This window comes from Rhinoderma darwinii, chromosome 1 (assembly GCF_050947455.1).
Source record: "Rhinoderma darwinii isolate aRhiDar2 chromosome 1, aRhiDar2.hap1, whole genome shotgun sequence".
Taxonomy (NCBI): Eukaryota; Metazoa; Chordata; class Amphibia; order Anura; family Rhinodermatidae; genus Rhinoderma; species Rhinoderma darwinii.
In genome coordinates, this window is record NC_134687.1 from 227,527,505 (window position 1) to 227,552,664 (window position 25,160).

At 42.0% G+C, this 25,160-nt stretch overlaps 1 protein-coding gene across 8 annotated transcripts in view; it reads left to right on the forward strand.

Moving 5' to 3' along the window:
• Window positions 1-25,160, forward strand: part of LOC142759603 (PH and SEC7 domain-containing protein 3-like) — a 683,786-nt gene that overhangs the window by 595,416 nt on the left and 63,210 nt on the right. For all 8 annotated transcript variants that reach the window (XM_075861948.1, XM_075861956.1, XM_075861962.1 and 5 more), the window contains one exon: window positions 22,332-22,402. In XM_075861948.1, the coding sequence (XP_075718063.1) occupies window positions 22,332-22,402 (71 nt within the window). The remainder of the gene's footprint in view (window positions 1-22,331; window positions 22,403-25,160) is intronic.

The following is a 25,160-nucleotide window of genomic DNA, read 5'->3' on the forward strand; positions in this document are numbered from 1 at the left end:
TTTCCAGTTCTGCCTCGAGTCCGAAAATGTTGGAAAACTCTGTACTAGGCTACAGAATCCCGTCATGGAACAGCTCAATTCGTCATGGGAACGGTGCCTAGGTGAGTACAATTTTTTATTTTGTTTGGGGGCACTCTACAGGGGGGAGGTGGGGGGGCTCTATGGCATGATCTACAAAAAGGAGGTGGGGGATTATGGCACTGTCTACAGGGAGGCTATATGGCAAAATCTACAGGGCGGCACTATACTGTGTAGGGGTACTACAGGTGGCATAATACTGTGGGCACTATTAGAGGACAAAATACTATGTCCTTGAAGGGGTTGTAATATATTATATTATTAAATATTATTATTATACTGTATGGGGCACTAAAGAGGCATTATAATTTTTTTATGGGGAATTTATTTTTTTTAATGATGAGGTGGGGCGCCGAAAGATCATTTCGCACAGGGCGCCATCTATCCTAGGGCCCACCCTGCTTCAAGTCAATCACTTCAGATATTGACAAACACCTGAGTTGATAAAATAGGTAAGACTGGAAAGGGCTCTAGTGAGTAAATTGCGCAGTCAGGTCCATCGTCTGTTCTGTATAATTGGTGCATTCTACCATCATAATGCCCTGATTTATACAGACATTTTTTAAAGAAATATATATGAAGAGTGTCCATTCATGGGTATTATATTCGTATAATGATCAAGCCCTGACATCTTTTGATTAGGACACACGTATGCTTTACAAAGTATATAAATTAAGTTAATCCAAATGGTTAGAGAATACTGAACACTGTGTGGCAATGCGCTGCACATTTATGTACTGCAAAATCAATACATTCTAGTAGTGCTTACTAGATGCTTTGTTGATTGTGTTTCATGTAAAGCAGAGCAATAAGATCTTAAAGCTTTCATTAGGACGTGGGCTTTTGTAGTTTACTAGAAACTAATAGGCTATATTATAAAAAGCTGTCTGTATGCAAATAAGAACAAAATGAGTGACAAAATGAGTACATTATAACAAAATATTAATTTTACCTGAGGCTCTGTATTCATTTTCCTTTACAAAATGAACAAGTGGTTTGGGTTGAGACACTTTTTTTTTTAATTCCAGATATGTACTCAGAGGTCATAATTCTATTAAAAAATGCTAGGTAAAGGGGTGTCGAGGTCTGTAGCAGATTCATACTCCAGTGGCTGAAATGATCAGGCAGGAGGGCGCTAATAGCAAAAGTAGTTAAGGAAGTCCAGGTTGGGTACACAGAAAAGCATCAACAGGTTGTATCATGAGGCAGAGACGGGGTCAGGAAACAGTCCAAGTTCGGTACACAGATAAGCGTCAAACAGGTGGTAGCGTGAGGCAGAGTGCTGGTCAAGAAACAATCCAAGTTTGGTACACAAATGAGCAGCAACAGTTTGAAGAGACCGAGCTCAATAGTCTGGCAAGGGGTAAGTGCAAGCACAAGACTTTAACAGAAAGCCAAAAGGGGTGAGGCCAATCAGGTAATCAAGGCAATAAAGCGACGGAACCTAGACCACAATGGAGCTGACGAACATTTCAAATTGTTCCGTAAGAAGAGCCACAGCTTAACCCTTTCAAGACCGAGCTCATTTTGGCCTTCAGGACCAGCCCCATTTTTTCAAATCTGACGTGTTACTTTATGTGGTAATAACTCCGGAATGCTTTTGCCTATCCAAGCGATTCTGAGATTGTTTTCTCGTGACATATTGTACTTTATATTAGTGGAAAAATTTGGTCAATAAATTCATTGCTTATTTGTGAAAAACACCAAAATTTAGAGAAAATTTGCAAAAATGATGATTTTTCTAATTTTAAATGTTTCTGCTTGTAAAACAGATAGTAATACCACACAAAATAGTTACTATTTCACATATTACATATGTCTACTTTATATTTGCATAGTTTTTTGAACATTATTTTATTTTTCTAGGATGTTACAAGGCTTAGTACTTTACCAACAATTTCTCACATTTTCAAGAAAATTTAAAAAGGCGATTTTTACAGGGACCAGTTCAGTTCTAAAGCAGCTTTGAGGGCCTTATGTACTAGATAGACCCAATAAATCACCCCATATTAAAAACTGCACCCATCAAAGTATTCAAAACAGCATTCAGAAAGTTTCTTAACCCTTTAGGCGTTTCACAGTAATTAAAGCAATGTAGAGGGGATTTTTATTTTTTTGCTGCAATTCATTTGTAATACATTTTTTTCTGTAACACAGAAGGTTTTACCAGAGAAACACAACACAATATTTATTGCCCAGGTTCTGCAGTTTTTAGAAATATCCCACATGTGGCCCTAGTGTGAAAATGGACTGAAATACCGGCCTCAGAAGCAAAGAAGCACCTAGTGGATTTTGTTGCCTCCTTTTTTTAGAATATATTTTAGGCACCATGTCGGGTTTGAAGAGGTCTTGCAGTGCCAAAACAGTGGAAATCCCCCAAAAGTGACATGGTTTTGGAAACTGCACCCCTCAAGGAATTTTTCTAGGGGTATAGTTAGCATCTTGACCCCACAGGTCTTCTGCTATATTTATTGGAGTTTGCCTGTGAAAGTGAAAATCTACTTTTTTTCTGAAAAAATATTTAAAAAAAAAGATATTTGCAAGGAATAAAGAATAAAAAGCACCCCAAAACTTGTAAAGCTATTTCTCCCGATTACAGCAATACCCCATATGTGGTACTAAACTGCTGTTTGGACCCACAGCAGAGCTCAGAAGGGAGGGAGCGCCATTTGGATTTTGAAGCGCAGATTTTGCTGGATTGGTTTTCAGTTCCATGTCGCGTTTGCAACGCCCTGGAGGGAGCAAAACGGTGGAAACCCCCCAAAAGTGACCCCATTTTGTATACTACACCCCTCAAGGAATGTTTCTAGGGGTATAGTTAGAATTTTGACCCCACAGTTTTTTTGCTGAATTTAGTGGAATTAGGCCGTGAAAATGAAAATCTACTTTTTTCTGAAAAAACATAGAAATGTGTAATTTTTAGAATGAATAAAGGAGAAAAATCACCCCAATATTTGTAACTCAATTTGTCCTGATTACAGCAATACGCCATATGTGGTAATAAACTGCTCTTTGGACCCACGGCAAGACTCAGAAGGGAAGGAACAATATTTGGCTTTTGGAGCTCAAATTTAGCTGGAATGGTTTTCGGGTGTCATGTCGCATTTGCAGAGCCCCTGAGGTACCAAAACAGTGGAAACCTCCCAAAAGTCCCTTTAGGGGACTGGAACGAGTGATCATTAGGTCGATGGTACAATACACTGCAGTACTAATGTATTGCAGTATAATATCATTTTTACAGGCTCCTGTAACAGCGCGATCGCTGTTCCTGTCCATTAGTCCCGGGTGTCAGCTGTAATACACAGCGGACACATGCAGAATATGGCACGGGCGCAGCGCATGAGCCCGCTACATAAATAACCCCCCCCCCGCACCACGACATGCTATTAAGTCGTGGTGCGCGAAGGCGTTAATTCGCAACGGATGATGCAAAGTGAAAATTAAAATTTTCCACTGATATGCCATTTTAACGCACAATATGTTGTGCCACTGAAGACAAATACCTCATACAATGTTGAGCGGATTCTCCTGGATATAAAATATCATATATGTGGACGTAAGCTGGTGTTTGGGCACGCTGTGGGGCTCAGAAGGGAGGGAGCGCCATTTGGCTTTTGGAGCGCAGAGTTTGCTTGGTAACTGTTCTGTTTGGAGTTTTGCTGGTATTTCAGTTTATGATGTGGGGGTATGTGTAAATTAGGTAGAGTACATCAGGACATAATAAGAGGGTATAATAATTCGGTAAATAAATAATAATCTGCAGATATGTGGCCAATGTCGCACTGATAAATGGCGCCCGATCTTATCAGCTTTTGGACACTGCTCAATTTCTGTCGCTATATTCTGAGAGCCAAAACTTTTTTTATTTTTTCTTCACCTGAGAGTTTTCATTGGTACCATTTTAGGGTACATGTGATTTTTTTTATCACTTTTTATTAGATTTTTTTGGCAAGCAAAGTGACAAAAAAACAATTTTGACAATGTTTTTTGTCTTTTTTATTTTTACACTTTTCACCGTGCGCTATAAGTGACATTTTACTTTATTTTGCGGGTCGATACGATTACGGCGATACCAGATGTATATAGTTTTTTTATGTTTTGTGCTATTTGCGCAATAAAATCACTTTTCGATAAAATTATTTATTTTTTGTCACCATATTCTGAGAGCCATAACTTTTTTATTTTACAGTCAAAAAAGCTATGTAAGGGCTTGTTTTTTGCGGGACGGGTTGTCGTTTTTATTGGTACTATTTTAGGGTACAAGCGACTTTTTGATCACTTTTTATTCTATATTTTTGGAGGGTTGAAAAATAGTGATTCTGACATTGTTTTTTATTATTTTTTTTGCGCTGTTCACCGTGCGGGAAAAAATAATATTATAGTTTTATAGTTTGGGTCGTTACGAAGGCGGTGATACCAAATATGTGTACTTTTTTTAACACTTTCATTTTTTTCCTATAATAAAAGACTTATTATAGGAAAAAAAAGCATTTTTTGTTTTTGTAACTTTTATAACTTGTTTTTACACTTTTATAAAACATTTTTATTACTTTATTTTTTACTTGAAGACCTGCAGCACTGATCGCTGCTATAATACATTACACTACCTAGGTAGTGTAACTGTAATGACCGGGGGGTAGGGAAACGGACAAGTGAGCCCTAATCTACCCGCCACTCTGTCCCTGCCTACTTGCAACGACCCGCCCTAGGCGACGGGGTACAACTGGGCGGCGGTCCCTGCACTCAGTAAGTGCACGACAAACATACAAGGGAATACAAGCAAGGGAAAGGGGCAGTTGCCCACGGAAACACCGTGAGCAACCAGAGTGGTGAACGAGCCGAGTCAAGCCAGGAGTGTGCGAGGTACCAAACGAAGAGCAGAAGAGTAGTCAGTAAGCCAGGGTCTGTATGGAGCAGGAACAAAATAGAAGGAGCTGTAGCTGGGCCAGGAAACCACACGAAAAAGAATAACAAGCAAGGAGGAACAGGAAATGCAGGTATAAATAGACAGAGGGCGGGAGCTAGCTGAGTCTGGCCAGGCTGCGATAGGCTCTCCCACTCCTAAGCCTGCCAGCCTGAGTGGTGGAAGCTGGAGTCAGTCTCAGGGATGTAGATTCAGGTGCTGACTGATTAATTAAGGGAGTTAACCCCGAAGCTGTGCCTGGCAGATCCTTTACAGTAACGTATTATATATATATATATATATATATATATATATATATATATATATATATACTGTCAGTGTGACGCTGAGAGTCACACTGACAGGAAGCTTATGAGGACCGGCCTCCGGCTGGTTCTCATAGGCTGCTGTGCATGGTAGACCCGGGGGCCGTTGTATGGCCTCCGGTTCTGCCTTATAACCGACTGCAGCACCTGCAATCGGTCCCCGGGAAGGTTTGTTGTAGCAACAAACTTTCCAGTTTGTTACATAGTTACATAGTTAGTACGGCTGAAAAAAGACACATGTCCATCAAGTTCAACCAAGGGAAGGGAAAAGGGAAGGAAAAATTTCTACACATAGGAGCTAATATTTTTTTGTTCTAGCAAATTATCTAACCCTTTTTTAAAGCCATCTACTGTCCCTGCTGTGACCAGCTCCTGCGGTAGGCTATTCCATAGATTCACAGTTCTCACTGTAAAGAAGCCTTGTCGCCTCTGCAGCTTGAACCTTTTTTCCTCCAGACGGAGGGAGTGCCCCCTTGTTTTTTGAGGGGGTTTTACAAGGAACAGGATTTCACCATATTTTTTGTATGTGCCATTAATATATTTATATAAGTTAATCATGTCCCCCCTTAGTCGTCTTTTTTCAAGGCTAAATAGGTTTAATTCTTTCAATCTTTCCTCATAACTTAAATTCTCCATGCCCCTAATTAGCTTCGTTGCTCTTCTTTGTATTTTTTCCAACTCCAGGGCATCCTTTCTATGAACTGGAGCCCAGAACTGAACTGCATATTCTAGATGAGGCCTCACTAATGCTTTGTAAAGTGGTAATATTACATCCCTGTCCCGCGAGTCCATGCCTCTTTTAATACACGACAATATCCTGCTGGCCTTTGAAGCAGCTGATTGACACTGCATGCTGTTATTGAGTTTATGATTTACAAGTACACCCAGATCCTTCTCAACAAGTGAATCCGCCAGTGTAGCTCCCCTAGGACATATGATGCATGCAGGTTGTTGGTACCCAGATGCATAACTTTACATTTATCTACATTAAACTTCATCTGCCAAGTGGACGCCCAAACACTTAGTTTGTTTAAATCTGCCTGCAATTCATGAACATCTTCCATAGACTAAACTATATTACATAGCTTGGTGTCATCTGCAAAAATAGAAATAGTGCTATTAATCCCATCCTCTATATCATTAATAAATAAGTTGAATAATAGTGGTCCCAGCACTGAACCCTGGGGTACACCACTTATAACCGGTGACCATTCAGAGAAGGAATCATTGACCACAACTCTCTGGATACGGTCCTTGAGCCAATTCTCAATCCAATTACAAACTATATTTTCTAAACCTATAGTCCTTAATTTACCCATTAGGCGTCTATGGGGGACAGTGTCAAATGCCTTTGCAAAGTCCAAAAACACTAAATCCACAGCGGCCCCTCTGTCTAGACTTCTGCTCACCTCTTCATAAAAACAGATTAGGTTAGTTTGACAACTTCTGTCCTTAGTAAAACCATGCTGGCTATCACTTATAATACTATTTATTGTCACATAATTCTGTATATAGTCCCTCAATAGCCCCTCAAACATTTTCCCCTTGATGGATGTTAAGCTTACTGGTCTATAATTACCTGGGGAAGACCTAGAGCCCTTTTTGAAAATAGGCACCACATTTGCGCTGCGCCAGTCCCTTGGCACTATACCAGTCACTAGAGATTCTCTGAATATTATGAAAAGGGGGACAGAAATAACTGAACTAAGCTCTTTAAGAATTCTAGGGTGTAACCCATCTGGTCCCGGGGCCTTGTGCACATTTATTTTATTTAATTTAGCTTGGACCATCTCTACATTCATCCAATTCAGTATATCAACTGATATATTAACAGCACTGGCACCGGCTACATCAGCTGCTCTTTCTTCAGTTGTATATACAGAGCTAAAGAACCCATTTAGTAACTCTGCCTTCTCTTGATCCCCTGTGATCAACTCCCCATTACCATTATCTAGGGGTCCTACATGTTCAGACCTTGGCTTTTTAGCATTTATATACTTGAAGAATTTTTTGGGATTTGTTTTACTATCCTTGGCCACCTGCCTTTCATTTTGTATTTTTGCTAATTTTATTACATTTTTACAGATTTTATTAAGCTCTTTATAAAACTTTCCGGTTCGTTGCTACAACAAGCTTTCCCTGCGATCACATGACCGGGACCTGAACCAATTAGAGGCAGGGGTTAACAGCATGATCCGGGTGTCAGCGCTACTCTGAGACACCCGGATCGCGCTTTTAACACCCACCGTGAATTCACGTCGGCGCTGCACAGAGCCCAGCAAATGCCAACGTGAATATACAGTGGGCGGTCGGGAAGCGGTTAAGACACATGGATCTCTGGGTTCAAATCCTGACAAGGACTCTTCAGCATCTTATTTAAATTAATAAATTAAAAATGGGTGGTATGTAGGCAAATTAACCTGCTGGTAACCTGAGTTTAAACTATACATATTGGATAAGAATGCTTTAGTTCTAGGACTTATGCACACAGTACGGAGTTGTAATAGGGCTCCCATACAAGTTCATGGGTCCTCTACTCTACCTCCATTTGCCTCCGATTTCATATAGAGGTTTTTTCTGTCAGATTCCATATGAAACTGACAGATAAATATTGTGGTATGTACGGAGGTATTCTTTCTTTCCTAGAAGCATTGTACAACAGTGTATAGGAGCTGTACAGCTTTGGACTACCGAAGGCGTACAAGCTCTCTGCATTGCCATCTCTGAGCCAGTGTTTACAAGTATTGCAGCTTCCTTGTTCTGAGGATTAGTGGGACTCCCAGCTTATGGTCTCCAGCAATTTTACTTGTTGACACTTCTATATGACATCAGAAAATAACTTTTGTGTAGAATGCTAAGCAGGGGCGTAACTAGGAAAGACTGGGCCCCATAGCAAACTTTTGACTGGGCCCCCCCCTCCCCTGGGTATCACACAACCCCCCCTTGTAGATAGTGCTTCCCTATAGATTCCGCCACACAGCACCCCCTATAGTTAGCACCATACAGCCCCCTGTAGATAACATTATACAGCCCCCCTGTAGATAACGCCATACAGCCCTCCCCTTGTAGCTAGCGCCACACACAGCCCCCACTTGTAGATATTGCGCACAGCCCTCCCTTGTACTTAGTACCACACCCACCTTGTACTCAGTGCCACACCCCCGCTTGTACATAGTGCCACAGCTCCCCATGTCTTTAGTGCCACACAGCCCCCCCCATGTCTTTAGTGCCACACATCCCCCCTTGTACTTCGTGCCACCCCCCCTTGTACTTAGTGCCACAGAGCCCCACCTTTTACTTAGTGCCACACAGCTACCCTTTGTACTTAGTGCCACACAACCCCTCTCCCCCTTGCCACACTGCCACCAGAGCGGAGAGCAGGAGCCTACCGCTACCACTCTCTGCTCTGCCTGACGTGACTCACAGTTAGGAGGAGCCAGGTGATCATGCGGCGGCGTTCTGACTGGGGTCAGTGCCGACCCAGGAGTGGACCAGTCACCTAACCTCAGTCACCTGACCTCATGTCACTGACGTGAGGTCAGATGACCAGTCAGATGACTGGACTGGTGCACTCCCGGGTCAGCACCTACCCAAGTCAGAACGCAGCATCACCTCCTGGCTCCTCGTAACGCTGATCGCTGCTGCAGGCGTCCGGCATACAGGGGGTCTGTCAGCAGCGATTAGCTGTTTTTATATGGCTGCTCTGCGGCGCCCTGCCCTTCCCCACCTCCTAGCTGTGCTTGGGGCACATGCCCTGCCTGCCCCCCCTAGCTACGCCTCTGGGATGATTACTGCTCCTATACTAACAAAGGTGCATTGGAAAAAAAGGCTCCAATTTGCACAGCAGTATCGGAATTTTACTACCGATGATTGGCAAAGGATTGCCTTCTCCAATGAGTCACGTTTGCTGCTTCATCGAACAGATGGACGTTGGAGAACAAACACCCTGCAACCATTGCGGGAAAAACATAAGCTGGTGGTCTGGGGAATTTTTTTATGGCATTCTCTGGGCCCACTCATCCATGTGGAAAGCACTCTGAACCAATTTGGGTATGAACCCATTGTTGTGGATACATGCTGTTTGTCTTCCCTGGAGCAGATGGAATCTTCCAGCAAGACCATGTGACATATCACATGGCTAAAAGTGTCCGCTAGTGGTTGGAAGAGCACGACCACAAGTACTTCCCTAGCCCCCTACTTCGCCAGACTTGAACCCAATTGAGCATCTTTGAGACCACCTAGATTGTCTTGTTCGCTTTTTGGATCCTTCCCCACGCACTCTTTAGCAAATGTGGGATGCACTGCAGTCAGCATGGCACCAGATACCTGAGACCACCTACTAACACCTTATTGATACACTCCCAGTCCGTCTAGCTGCTGTCTGTGCTGCACACGGCGGTTACTCTGGATATTAGCTGGTGGTCATAATAATGTGACTCGACTGTGTATATACGCATTACATTTAAAGCACTTGTTATAGGCCTAACAATTAACATTAACGATTCAACTGATCATTAGCGATAATCAATGAAAATCTACTCCATGGTCCATGGAACACTTATAATTCACGCTTTTCTAGTGTGTTAGTGGTAAACACTACAAGCGTTTAGATCAACATCAGAAAGATATATGTAGGGCAAAGCAAATACACAAAATTTTCAATGATCCAAACTATTATCCATGGGGAAAATCATTCGTATCATGGGAACTTCTTTTTATTATTTGTTCCCTTAGGCTGGGTTCACACGACCTATTTTCAGACGTAAACGAGGCGTATTATGCCTCATTTTACGTCTGAAAATAGGGCTACAATACGTCGGCAAACATCTGCCCATTCATTTGAATGGGTTTGCAGACGTACTGTGCAGACGACCTGTCATTTACGCGTCGTCGTTTAACAGCTGTCAAATGACGACGCGTAAAAATACAGCCTCGTCAAAAGAAGTGCAGGACACTTCTTTCAGACGTAATTTGAGCCGTTCTTCATTGAACTCAATGAAGAGCAGCTCAAAATTTACGGCTGTCAGAGAAGCCTCGCAAAATGCGAGGAGGTGCATTTACGACTGAAACGAGGCAGCTGTTTTCTCCTGAAAACAGTCTGTCTTTTCAGACGTAAATGCCTGTTATCGTGTGCACATACCCTTAAAGATAAACATTCTGATTTTAAAAGGGTTGTCACAATCGGGAGCAGAGCAGGGGATGGCTTAACATAATAAACTAGCAGATACTCACCCCTAGAAATGCAGTGGACAGCCCCTTTAACCCCTTGAGGACCAAGCTCATTTTGGCCTTGAGGACCAGAGCCACTTTTTCAAATCTGACATGTGTCACTTTTTGTGGTAATAACTTGGGAATGCAATATTTGTGAAAAACACCAAAATTTAGAGAAAATGTGAAGAAATTATGATTTTTCCAATTTGAAATGTATCTGCTTGTAAAACAGATAGTAATACCACACAAAATAGTTACTAATTAACATTTCCCATATATCTACTTTAAATTTTCATTGTTTTTTGAACATCCTTTTATTTTTCTAGGACGTTACAAGGCTTAGAACTTTAGCAGCAATTTCTCACATTTTTAAGAAAATTTCAAAAGGCTATTTTTTTCAGGGACGAGTTCAGTTCTGAAGTGGTTTTGAGGGCCCTATATATTAGATACCCCCATAAAACACCCCATTTTGAAAACTGCACCCCTCAAAGTATTCAAAACAGCATTCAGAAAGTGTTTCAACCCTTTAGGCGTTTTACAGGAATTGAAGGAAAGTAGAGCTGAAATGTTAAAATTTCTTTTTTTTTTTACAAAATTAATTTATAATACATTTTTTTCTGTACCACAGAAGGTTTTACCTGAGAAACGCATCTCAATATGTATTACCCAGATTCTGCAGTTTTTAGATGTATCCCACATGTGGCCCTAGTGTGCTAATGAACTGAAACACCGGCCTCCGAAGCAAAGGAGCACCTAGAGGATTTTTTGGGCCTAGAATATAGTGACCCCATTTTTTAAACTACACCCCTCAGGGAATTTATCTAGGGGTATAGTTCGCATTTTGACCCCACAGGTATTTTGCTATATTTATTGGAGTTAGTCTGTGAAAATGAAAATTTTTGCAAGGAATAAAGGAGACAAAGCACCCCAACATTTGTAAAGCAATTTCTCCCGATTACGGAAATTCCCCATATGTGGTAATAAACTGCTGTTTGGACCCACAGCAGGGCTCAGAAGGGAAAGAGCGCCATTTGGATTTTGGAGCGCTGATTTTACTGGAATGGTTTTCGGTGCCGTGTCACGTTTGCAACGCCCTGGAGGGACCTAAACAGTGGAAACCCCCCAAAAGTGACCCCATTTTGGAAACTATACCCCTCAAGGAATTTTTCTAGTGGTATAGTTAGCATTTTGACCCCACAGGTTTTTTGCTGAATTTATTGGAATTAGTCTGTGAAGATGAAAAGAGACTTTTTTTCGGGAAAAAAATGGAATTTTCTAATTTTTATAAAGAATAAAGGAGAAAAAGCACCTCAACATTTCTAAAGCAATTCCTCCTGATTAAGGCAATACCCCATATGTGGTCATAAACTGCTGTTTGGACCCACGGCAGGGCTCAGAAGGGACGGAGCACCATTTGGATTTTGCAGCTCAGATTTTGCTGAATTGGTTTCTGGGGGCCATGTCGCATTTGCAGAGTCCCTGAAGTACCAGTACAGTAGAAATTTCCCAGGTGTGATCTCAATTTGGAGACTATACCCCTGAAAGAATTAAATTAGAGGTGTAGTGAGCATTTTGAGCCCTCAGGTGTTTTATAGATTTTATTCGAATTGGGCCGTGAAAATGAAAAAATATTTTTTTTCCAATAATCTGTAGATTTAGCTCATAATTTTTCATTTCCACAAGGAATACAGAGAAAAGACACCCCAAAATGTGTTACACAATTTCTCCTGAGTAGGGAAATACCCCATATGTGGTTGTAAACTGCTATTTGGACATACGGCAAGGGTCTAAACGGGAAAAACGCCATTTGTTTTTTGGAGTGGAGATTTTACAAAATTTGTTTTTGACGCTATGTTGCATTGCGCTGAGGTACCAGTACAGTGAAAACTCCCGAGAAGTGACTCCATTTAGGAAACTGCACCCCTCAAGGAATTCATCTAGAAATGTAGTGAGCATTTTGACCCCAAAGGTTTTGCAGAAATTAGTACACAGTGGATGTTGCAGATTGAAAATTGCCATTTTCCACAGCTATGCGCTATTTCAGTGCCCAATGTGTTGTGCCCAGCTTGTACCACTGGAGACACACACCCCATAAATTGTTAAGCAGTTCTCCAGAGTACAGTAATACCCCATGTGTGGTCATAAACGGCTGTTTGGGCACACTGCCAGATCCAGAAGGAACGCTATTTGTCTTTTGGAGCATAGATTTTGCTCGGTAGTAGTTTTGTTTAGTGTTTTACTGGTGTTTCAGTTTATAATGTGGGGGCATATGTAAGCTGTGCGGAGTGCATCAGGGTATATGTTAGCTGGGTGGAGTACATCAGGGTATATGTAAGCTGTGCGGAGTGTATCAGGGTATATGTAAACTGTGCAGAGTACATCAGGGTATATGTAATCTGTGCGGAGTACATCAGGGTATATGTAGGCTGGGCGGAGTACATCAGGGTATAAGTAGGCTGGGCGGAGTACATCAGGGTATATGTAAACTGGGCGGAGTACATCAGGGTATATGTAAGCTGGGCGGAGTACATCAGGGTATATGTAAGCTGGGCGGAGTACATCAGGGTATATGTAAACTGGGCGGAGTGCAACAGATCATAATAGGATGATTGAATAATGGGGTGAATGAATAATAAAATTAATTATCCATGGATAGTGACGTACGCTTTGAACCAATCCTTTATGCACAGGCCGGATTTTTGGGTGTAGGAGTCGCACTTCTAAAGGGTGTCCATGGTATTGTACAACATATCCGCACTCCAGCATTGCCTAATCTTTGAATTCTTCACTAGCCTCATATGTAGCACAGACCCCAAAATTTTATTGTTTTCGCTGCATTTACAGGGTCTACCAGTGGGGGCTAGCAAATGATAACGTGGAGTTTTAGATGAAGAACTGCTGCAGATATAAATTAGTCTGGGCCGTCATTTTGCATTATTGCGTTCCAAGAGTCATAACTTTTATTTTTACGTGGACGAGCTGTGTGAGTGCTTGATTTTCATGGGACGAGCTGTCGTTTTTATTAGTATCATTTTGGGGTACATGTGATAATTTGATCCGTTTTTATTCCATTTTTTGTGAGGTGAGGAGACCAAAAAATTCTCTCACTGTTTTTTTTATACATTTTTAACGGCGTTCTCTGGCAGTATAAACAATATGTTTACTTTATTCTGTGGTTCGATACGATTACGGCAATACCAAATTTATATAGTTTTTATGTTTTACTACTGTTACAAAATAAAAACACTTTTTTCTAAATAAAATAATGTTTTAGTGTCACCATATCCTGAGAGCCATAACTATTTTTTGTCAACGGAGCCGTGTGTGGGCTTGTTCTTTGCGTGACACACTGTCGTTTTTATTGGTACCATGTTTGGGTACGTGCGACTTTTTGATTCCATTTTTTTGGAAACAACGTGACCAAAAAAGGAAATTCTGCCATTGTTTTTTATTGTATTTTTTTACGGTGTTCACCGTGCGGGATAAATAATGATATTTTTTTAGGTCAGGCCGATACGAACGCGGCGATACCTATTATGTCTATTTTTTTTTCATTTTTTTTCTAATTATAAAGGTTTTGATCAGGGAAACAGGGCGATTATTGTTTTTATTACGTAAAACTTTTATTTATTTATCTAAAACTTTTTTTTTTTTTACACATACTAGGAGACTGGAAGATCTGATCTTCTGATCCCCTGTACAATACACTGTACTACTTATGTATGTACTTGTGTAGTGCAGTGTATTGTAACTGTCATTATACAACTAATGACAGTTGAGCCTATTACATCCTGCCTTGGCAACCAGGAAGCCGTTGCTAGGCTTCCTGGTTGCCATTGCAACCATCAGAACCCCGCGATTTTTTGCGGGGGGGGGCAATGGGGTGCAGAGGGATTCCCCTCCCTCTGTATCGATCACTTAAATGCCGCTGTCGCTATTGACAGCAGCCTTTAAGTGGTTAAACAACGGCGATCGGAGATAACAGTGAGATGTCGGCTGCATATTCCAGCCGACACCCGATGAAGATGGAACGTGCACAGCTCTTGTGCCCGCTTCATCCTCAGGGCGTTACTATACGCCCATTTGCGGGAAGGGGTTAATGAAAATTGTGTTGTTTTTTTTTTACATGTCTTTCTCTGATCTCCTCACGGATCTCACAGAAATGAGGAGATCAGAGAAAGTGACAGGAGCTTTCTCCTGTAGACGACGTCACAGACGGCTGTGATTGGTCAGTCTCTGAAGACTGACCTATCACAGCAATCGTCGGCATGGGGGCCTGCTGATTGGTCCCCATGCCGGTAACAGAGACGGTTAGCTGTCAAAAACAGCTGCCGTCGCTGTGTTAACACTATGTGATTTCACATAGTGACAGTTTATTCCTGCTCCGCAATAGTACGGCGCAGGTCCGCTTCAATGAGGAGCAGGTACACAACGGGTTAAGTTAAAAACATTTTTGTTTACAGTGTTTCAACACACCGATCAGCCATAACATTACAACCACCTGCCTAATATTGTATAGGTCCCCCTCTTACCGCCAAAACAGCTCCGACCTGTCGAAGTATAGACTCAACAATACCTCTCAATGTGTCTTGTAGTATCTGGCACCAAGACATTAGCAGCAGATCCTTTAAGTCCTGTAAGTTCCGAGTTGGGGCCTCCATGGATGTTTTTCTAGCACATCCCACTGATGCTCGATCAGATTGAGTTCTTGGAAATTTGGAGGCTAAGTCATGGTCCTCAAACTATTTCTGAATAATTTTTGCAGTGAGGCATGGCGCATTATCCTGCTAAAAGAGGCCACAGCCATAAGGGAATACCGTTGCCATAAAGGGGAGTACTTGGTTTGCAACACTGTTTAGGTAGATGTTACGTGTCAAAGTAACATCAACAAGGACCAAATTTTTCCCAGCATCACACTGCCTCTGTCGGCTTACTTTCTTCCTCTTGTGCATCCTGGTGCCATTTCTTCCCCAGGTAAGTGATTCACCCCACCGCTAAGACCCCTACCAAACGCGAGAACGGGTGTACCGAAGCCCCCGTTCCTCCTCACTGTCCCACTGCATTAAAAAGTAGCATGAATGGAGCAGTGGTCGAGCATGCGCACATGCCCAATTCAATGTCTATGGGAATGATTGAAACGGAAGAGCGATGTATTCGGCTGTTTCAGTCAGTCTCATAGACTTTAAATGGAGCGACAGAGCGCATGCTTGACCACCGCTCCATATAAAGTTCTCCTTACTGCCGTCGAGCAGTCAGGAGAAACGGGGGGGGGGGGGGTTTGGGACCCCGTTCTTGAGATCATTTGCGGTCCCAGCAGTTGGGCCCCCTGCGATCAGACAGTTATCGCCTGTGAATAGCACAACTCCTTTAACTGTTTCAGCAATTTGTGCTACAGTCTCTCTTCTGTGAGATTTTTTTTTTCATAATTTAAATTTTTATTGCAAAATTTACAACCACACAAGAACAAAGTGCAGGAATACTTTTGAAATCAGTCATAACAAATCATAACATATCCAGAAAAATAAAAAGAAAGCTTTTACACATCAATATCCTTGTTACCCAAGGGCGGTTGTCACATACAATAGAAAAATATATAGTCAGGCACATGGCAAATTAGGTAGAGAGTGCCTCCCAATATTCGAAAGGCTCACAATTCCCGACTGGAAACACATTATGAAAAGTGACCAACCATTCCCAGAACAGGTAAGAAGAGGAAAGGTAGAGACAAAACCAAAAGAAGGCAACAAGAAAGAACGGACAAGACAGACAAGGGAAGAGAGGGGGAAGAAAGATGAGGAATATTTTTGAGTACTAGGATCAGAGACATTAGCACATAAGGAGTATCAGACCGTCTCGATTCCTGATGATAATTACAATCGGGACCTGGCTAATCAAACCACCATGCAGGATTCTTTAGCCCAGCCAGTCTGAGAAATGAGGACCAGATTTGAAGGAGGACCAATTGTTCCACAGAGAAAGAACCGTATCATAGCAGTCCCTGTCTTCCGCAAGAAGAGACTCCATTCTACACAGTAGGTCCATTTCCGCAACCCATTCAACAATCGTAGGCACAGCAGGAGTCTTCCAATATCTTGGAATAACTGTCCGCGCTGCCGTCAGAAAGTGCCTGAGTAGGCCCTTTTTTATGCCTGACAGAGGACCTGGAATCAAGGATAAAAGCGCCAACTGAGGAGTAGGTATTATAGGAGCGCACTCCATCAATGCATAGATGACGAAAACCGCTTTCCAAAAAGTCTGCAACACCGGGCATGACCACCAAATGTGCAGCATCGTTCCAGTCTCGTTGCCACAACGCCAACAGACATCTGATACTTCTGGGTACATTTTATGCAAAATCTGTGGGCGACGGTACCACCTGGTCAGGATTTTAAAATTTTTCTCCTGTGCATGGCATGCAATCAGCATTTTATGAGTCAGGAAGAAAACCCGGTCCCAATCAAGCAAAGAAATGGAGAAGCCTAGGTCATCTTCCCATGCGCTAACATATGCAGGTGGCTGAGTAGCAGAAGTCTCCAAGAGAATAGCATACAGCTTGGAAATCACACGAGTCGGTGTCTCTTGTAAAAACAGCAGCGACTCAAAGATACACATACCATCCGGCAGGGCCGAATGCAGGAAGGTAGACAATTGTGCATATTCCAACCATGAAAGAGTCCTCTCCGGGCAGGTCTCACTCAACAAATGTAACGGAGGGAGGCGACCCCCATCCGACATCACCTGACACAGCCTAGTATTGTCCGAAGCGGACCAGCCCAAAAAGGTAGATTTGTTAACAGCTGGTGGAAATTCGGGATTATCAAACAGGGGGCTAAGAAGTCCCGGTCTATGGGAAAGGCCCTTTCGAACCATCGATCTGTCCCAGAGAGTGAGAAAGTGATGAGTAAGCATAGGAAAGGTCGAGAGGGACGGTCTGTGGTCCGGCAAAATCCACGGCAGCGATCTCAAAGAGAGCGCCACGATGGACCTCTCCATCCCTACCCATTGTTTGTTGATGCCATTATGAAACCAATCTATCACTCTAGAAAGAACAACAGCTTGGTGATACAACCCCAGATCCGGGAGTACCGCTCCACCTTTCAGTTTAGGGCGAGACAGTGAGCTCAGGCTAATGCGAGGCCTCAGAGTGCCCCAGACGAACTTACGAAATGCTGCCTCCAAGGTCTTGAAATAAGCCCTAGGAACCAGAACAGGGATAGCCTGAAATAGAAACAAAAACCGAGGTAGAATATCCATTTTGATGGCATTAATACGCCCGAACCACGACAATTGTGCTCTATCATAGGATTGTAGATTCTTTAGCGTGCGCTGCAATAAGGGAGGATAATTAAGGGAGTATAGATCCGCCAGAGTACCAGGAATCTGAACCCCCAAGTATTTGATAGATGTCGCTTGCCATTTAAAAGAGAAGGATGATCTTAGAAGATCGATCGACTCCTGTGGAAGTGAAACATTCAGTGCTTCCGTCTTTGTATAATTGACCTTGAAATTACTGACCCGTCCGAACTCCTCAAATTCCCGAATAAGCACCGGAAAGGAAATTGAATAGTAAAAGATCGTCTGCATATAACGCCAGTTTATGATGTTCGCGGCCCCCCCGAATCCCAGAGATATCCGGAGATTTACGGATAGCCACGGCCAAATGTTCCATTTTAATAACATATAGTAGTCGGGACAGCGGGCAACCCTGTCTGGTTCCATTAGCAATCTGTAAAGACGTGGAGAAGATTCCATTGGCCCTAACTCTAGCCGTGGGTTTCTGATATAGAGAAAGGATCCTCTCTAGCATTACTGGACCAATTCCTATTTGTTGTAGGGCCGACCTCAAGAATACCCAATGAACACGGTCGAAAGCTTTCTCTGCATCTACAGAGATTAGACAGGTGGGTATGGACATTTTCTTCACGTGAGACATCAAGAGAAGAGTTTTATTGGTATTGTCTCTCGCTTCTCTGCGGAGAACAAACCCCGCTTGATCAGTATGAATGAGTCTCGGAAGAAGAGGAGCTAATCTGTTTGCAATTGCTTTAGAGTAATGCTTAACATCCACATTTATTAGGGAAATCGGGCGGTAATTGGCACAGACAGAGTGGTCCTTCCCTGGTTTAGGTATAACCGTGATGGTAGCCTCTAGCGTTTGCGGAGTGAAGGGCATCGTGGAGGTGACAGAGTTGAATACATTATTCATAAACGGAAGAAGCTGAGGAAGAAAAGCTTTTGTAGAAGGACGTCGGGAAACCATCCGGGCCCGGACTCTTACCCGACGGGGCAGACTTGATGATGCCATGAATTTCTGTTTCGGAAAAATGCGCACACAACTCATCAGTCTCAGATCTTTCCAATTCTGGCAAAGCCGTTTTTGCCACATATTGGTAAATTTTCCCTTGCAGCGCAGTAGGAGACATATCTTGTAACGGACCCCTGAGGTTATACAAGGAGTGGTAATACTCCCTAAAGGTTTGTACTATCTCCTCTGGCTTATGTTTAAGGTCGCCCGAACCCGACTTAATCAGCGGAATATAAGAGGTAGGAACCCGCGGATTAAGTGCTCTAGCTAGTACTCTACCACATTTATTAGAGTGTTGATAATAAAAACGCCTAGCACGATCTCTGAAAGAAGCATGAGCCTGATCCAGCAAACCTCTCAATGAATTCCTAGCCTCCAATAACTCCGCTAACGTGTGAGGCTGTCGGGACTGTTTATGAGCGGACTCCAGGGTCTAAATACAAGATAGCAATTCCTTCATTTTAAAAGCCCTCTCCTTTTTTAGTCTGGAAACTTGTTGGATAAAGATGCCTCTCAAAACACTCTTCATCGCTTCCCACTGTATCGGTAGGGGGGTCTGAGGCGTGATGATCTAGGAACTCAGAGATCGAACGTGTGATAGCCGTTTGACATACCGAATCCTTCAAAAGAAGAGGATTTAGCTTCCAATGCCATTCCTTCGCCCCCCCCATCCGGAAACCGAAGCGAAAAGAAAACTGGCGCATGATCTGCCCAGATCATAGAACCAATCTGAGACAACGGGGACCAGGACAATAAGTGATGACTCACAAAAAACATGTCTATCCTGCTGTACATGTCATGGACTGGAGAATAGAAGGTATCCTCCAAATATCCACCAGCTGCATGGCAAAAAGTTTAGCCTTAAGGGCAGATAGCTGTGTAGCTGCTACCGAGGACCTGCCTGAGGACGAGTCCATAACTCGGTCCAAGACGACTCTCTTCTGTGAGATTGAAGAGAGTCAGGCTAGCTTTTGCTGCCCACGCGAATTAATGAGCCTTGACTTCCCATGACTCTGTTGCTGGTTCACCTGTTTTCCTATCTTGGACCGCTTTGGTAGGTACTGACCACTGCATATTGAGAACACCCCACAAGACCTGCTATTTTAGGGATGCACTGAATTTGTCGTCTAGCGATTAAAAATTTAGCCAATGTCAAAGTCGCTCAGGTCCTCACACTTGACCATTTGTCCTGCTTCCAACACATCAACTCAAGAAATGACTCTTCAATATATACCAATCCTTGTCAGGCACCATTGTATTGAGATAATTAATTTTATTTACTTCACATGTCAGTGGTTTTAATGTTTTGGCTGATAGGTATATATTCCAAATGTATTTTTCCAGTTCTTTAATTTTATCCTACTATTCAATTTCCAGTACTACCTTATATCTCATACAATATGCATTTCATCTTTTCAGTGGATGGCCTATTTTAACCCACTGTCAAAGATCCAGTAATGCATCTCAGAATTTTGGACAGCTGTGTTGTCTATGATATAGCAATCTGATCTTGGCTAGGCTGTTTGCCATTACAAAGGTCTCAGGATGTGGCAAGCATTTCTTTTAATCTAGAGAACTGCTTTAGATTACATCAAAGTAGGCTTGAAGCTATGAAGTTGATGTCTTGCCTTGTTATGAAGTATGGTAGTCAGTAACCTGTTGTCTCAGTTAACAGGTGTCAAAGTTTAACTGAGACATTTAATCGGATGTAAAAGGCTGCCAAGCCTGTGAAGAACATGCTTTTATATTTCCTACTTTAAAATCCCTAGAGTAGAAGTGTTTTTCTGGACATTTTCAGCTCCGTCTGCGGAAAATATTAACCTCAAAATGTGTTAACCTTAAGGGTATGTGCACACGATAACTGCATTTACGTCTGAAATTACGGAGCTGTTTTCAGGAGAAAACTGCTCCGTAATTTCAGACGTAATTGCATGTACTCGCGTTTTGCGAGGCGTCAATTACGGCCGTAATTTGGAGCTGTTCTTCATTGGAATCAATGAAAAACGGCTCAAATTACGTCTCAAGAAGTGTCCTGCACTTCTTTTGACGAGCCGTCTTTTTTACGCGTCGTCGTTTGACAGGTCGTCGGCACAGTACGTCGGCAAACCCATTCAAATGGATGGGCAGATGTTTGCCGACGTATTGGAGCCGTATTTTCAGAGGTAAATCGAGGCGTAAAACACCTCGTTTACGTCTGAAAATAGGTTGTGTGAACCCAGCCTAAGGCTACGCTGCAGCGTGTTCTGTTGTTGCCCAAAGCTAATATATTGCATTTCCCCCATCAGAGGGTAGTGACATAGCATGGCCTCAGCATCACACTCTTTGTGACCAGCCCTCCGCTTAGGCCCATAGTTTCGGCTTCCAAGATGTTATGCTTCCATTAATCTTCGTTAGGTGGAAAAGATTTTGAAGCAGCAAGTGGAAATGTTACATCATAGAACCTAACAAAGTATTTTAACCGTTCCTTTAATCTTTAAAGGGGTTTGCCCATCAGGTACATTTATGATATATCCATAAATGTCAGATACATGCAGGTCCTACCTCTTGGACCCGCACCTATCTCTAGAATGGGCCCTTTCATAGTTTCCGACCATGTAAACAGGAAAATAGCGTTTTCGTAACTCCCATAGAAGGGAATAGTTATGCAAACAGCGTAGCATGCAAGCTCCGCTGTTTCCATAACTTGCATTCACTTCTATGGGAGTTACGAAAACAGCGCAGTTTAGCAAGCTATACTGTTTTCGTAATTTCCGACTATGTAATCAGGAGGTGGCCCTGGAGGTAGCGGGAACCGAGAAAGGGGCCCCGTTCTGGAGATAGGTATGGGTCCCAGACGAGGAACCCGCATCTATCCGACATTTATGGCATATCCTGTGGATATGCCATATATATATGTCCCTGATGGGCAAACCCCTTTAACAGCCTGCAAAGTTGGAGTTATTGTAACGTTATCTGATGACTGGAGTTGTACGTTTAGGACCATTATTCAGCCTGTATGCTATGGTACAATGTGTGTGTTTCTTCAAGGTACTACAGTTTCCTTTCAAAAACAAGGGAAATATACAAACTCATGCAAATGTTACCCTCATTGGTAGTCCTACCTATAGTGCCAAGACATCAGGCTTAACGTTTGGGTGATAACATCCATTATGTGATTTGTATTTAAAACCATTGGAGACGAAGGTTTCTATGTGAGTGGTAATAAGGAAAGACGTGTATAAACTAACATGATAAATAATCTGCTGTATTGGGAGGAATAGGTCACAACATGTACCTAATGATCTGTCGCTTCTAATTCTGAATAACAATATATGGAAATAACATTTTATCAGCAATGTGACTGAAAACATAAAAAAATGAACAATCTCTATACTATACTATAATAAGTAATATGACTTGTTTTTACCTGTTTGTTTCTGGTAGGAAAATAACTCCCTAAGCCCATTGACACATTGTCACGTTTTGTTATGTCACCGATGTCTGAAGGTCTTTGTATTTTTTTCTACAGCACCAAGAGGAAAACGGGGATGGAAAACATTCTATGCTATTCTGAAGGGAACTGTCCTTTACTTGCAAAAGGTATATATATTTATGTTCAATGTATGTATTTTGTGTTTGTAGTAATCTCTGGGATATTTGTATTTAAAGAGACTCTGTCTCCACATTATAAGTGCCCTATCTCCTACATAAGGAGATGGGCGCTATAATGTAGGTGACAGCAGTGCTTTTTATTTTAAAAAAATTATCTATTTTCACCACGTTATGAGCGATTTTAGCTTTGTGCTAATGAGTTTCTCAATGGACAACTGGGCGTGTTTTACTATTGACCAAGTGGGCGTTGTAATGAGGAGTGTATGACTCTGACCAATCAGGGTCATACACTACTCTCCATTCATTTAGGCAGCGCATAGGGATCCTTTTAGATCGCTATGTGCTGTTTTATACGAACACATTAACGATACTGAAGTGTTTAGACAGTGAATAGACATTCCACGGGATGTCTATTCACAATCTCTGCACTTCGTTAATGTTTATGTGGTAGTTACAGCAGAGCAAGCGTAATCCCGCGAGATTACGCTGTAAATGACTGGTTACAACGAGATTACGCTTGCTCTGCTGTAACTACCACAGAAACATTAACGAAGTGCCGGGATTGTGAATAGACATCCCGTGGAATGTCTATTCACTATCTAAACACTTCAGTAAACACTTCAGTATCGTTAATGTGTTCGTATAAAACAGCACATGCTGATCTAAAAGGATCCCTATGCACTGACTAAATGAATGGAGAGAAGTGTATGACCCTGATTGGTCAGCGTCATACACTCCTCTGTACAACGCCCACTTGGTCAATAGTAAAATACGCCCAGTTGTCCATTGAGAAACACATTAGCATAAAGCTAAAATCGCTAATAACGTGGTGAAAATAGATCTTTTTTTTTTTAAATAAAAAGCACTGCTGCCACCTACATTATAGCGCCGATCTCCTTATGTAGGAGATCGGGCATTTATAATGTGGTGACAGAGCCTCTTTAAAGACCACCTGTCACTAGCTCCTACAAAATGAGTTATTAGACTCACGTAATTGCCACTGTTTGTGAGTCCAGTAGTGTTTGATCCTTCCTTCTGTGTCCCCCCGTTGCTGAGATACTGCCCCCTCTTTATTTCTTAAACAATACATAAATTAACCACTGGCTAGCCAAGTGAGTTTGGCCGCCAGCGATTCTCAATGGTCTGAGCTAGTCGAGAGCCTCTGACGCTGACCCATCACCGTAAGGCTGTTTCCTCCAGAGATTCCTTGGCCGGCGTCTTCGCGTGAGTCTCACAAAGGTGCAGTAACTCTCAAGTAAAAAATAAACCTTCCCATTCAATTACTATAAATAGAAATCTTTGAGGAATTGATACACAAATATATTGAAAGTGCAGAACATTTTCATTAAAATTATAACGATGAACTTTCTTAAAACCAAGATGCCCCTTTTATCCTAAGGTCTGGTAATAGTTGTCAGGAAGTCCGTAAACTTTTTAATAGTAAACCACTCATTCTGCAAAAAAACAACATCTCCTTTAGCTACGGTGGACCTAAAAATTAATATGACTGTGGAATGATGAGAAGAAAATTTGTCTGGGTGCTCAAAGTTAAATTTTTTATAGTTTCCATTTGGACCTGCAGAAAAACTTTAGGTTAAAGACACATTTATCAAGAATGAGATAGTGGGATAGGCTTGTCCTTTTTAGTTATGCAATATGGAAATCTGCCCGCTGCAAATCGCTTAGCTAAATATGTCTAACCACACCAACATGCCAGGTTATTATCTTCTGTATTTCTGTGGTTAATATCAACATCTGTAATGAATAGGCGATGAATGATGTCCTGTGCGTTAATTGGACTAATGTAGACCATTGTCTTGAATTGCTGTGCCATCAGAATTGAATTAGGTGAAGAGCTGTGATTTAATGCCGAGTGTCATGTGTATAAACAGTGTCTCTATTCATTTCCCATGGTATCCCAGATTGTAACAACACTGCTGATCATCCTTTGCTTGCAGGTCTTATCAGAATTAATCATTTAATTAAAACTCCAGAATAATAGATTTTGGGATTGTTGTAACTCTTCATTATGTTATTCACCTTTCATCTATTGCAGTCAGTGACATATTAAAACTACTGACAGCAGATAGAAACCTTGATGAATCAAACATGGCCATTATTAATATTCTCTTCTGTACTCACTCTGGATTAGTTTGGAAGGGAAGAAGTAGAATAAGATAGTCCATTGGCCCCATTTATCAAAACTGCCTAATTGGTTGCTATGGGCAACATGCGAAAATTGAAAGGTGAACAATGATTGGTTACTATAGGTTACAAGACAAGTTTTTTTCTTTTAGACCATTTCGATAAATGAGGTCCAATGAGTCTATGAAGTTAAAATCTGCTTAGCTGCAATCATACATTTCATTCAGCAACAACCTGCTGTCCGTGGTTTGGTATATGGGACTTATACATATGGTTTTACATGTTAGATGAGAATTAGATATTTACATATTTTGTGCACCTGTTCTCTGTACAGTATATTTGAAAATCTAACTACAACGAAAACAACACGTGGATATCTATATCCAAAGGTCTAGGAAAGCAAACAGATCTGCCTTTTTTCCATAAAAACTGCCACACTGATCCAAGGGCTGTGTATGGTATTGCAGATCATCCCCATTTACTTGAATCGGACTGAGCTGCAATACCATATGCAACCTATGGACAAGAGTGGCACTGTTGCTGAGGGAAAAATGCAGACCCTTTTATCTAATCCAAGACAACCCCTTTAAAATACCCCTCA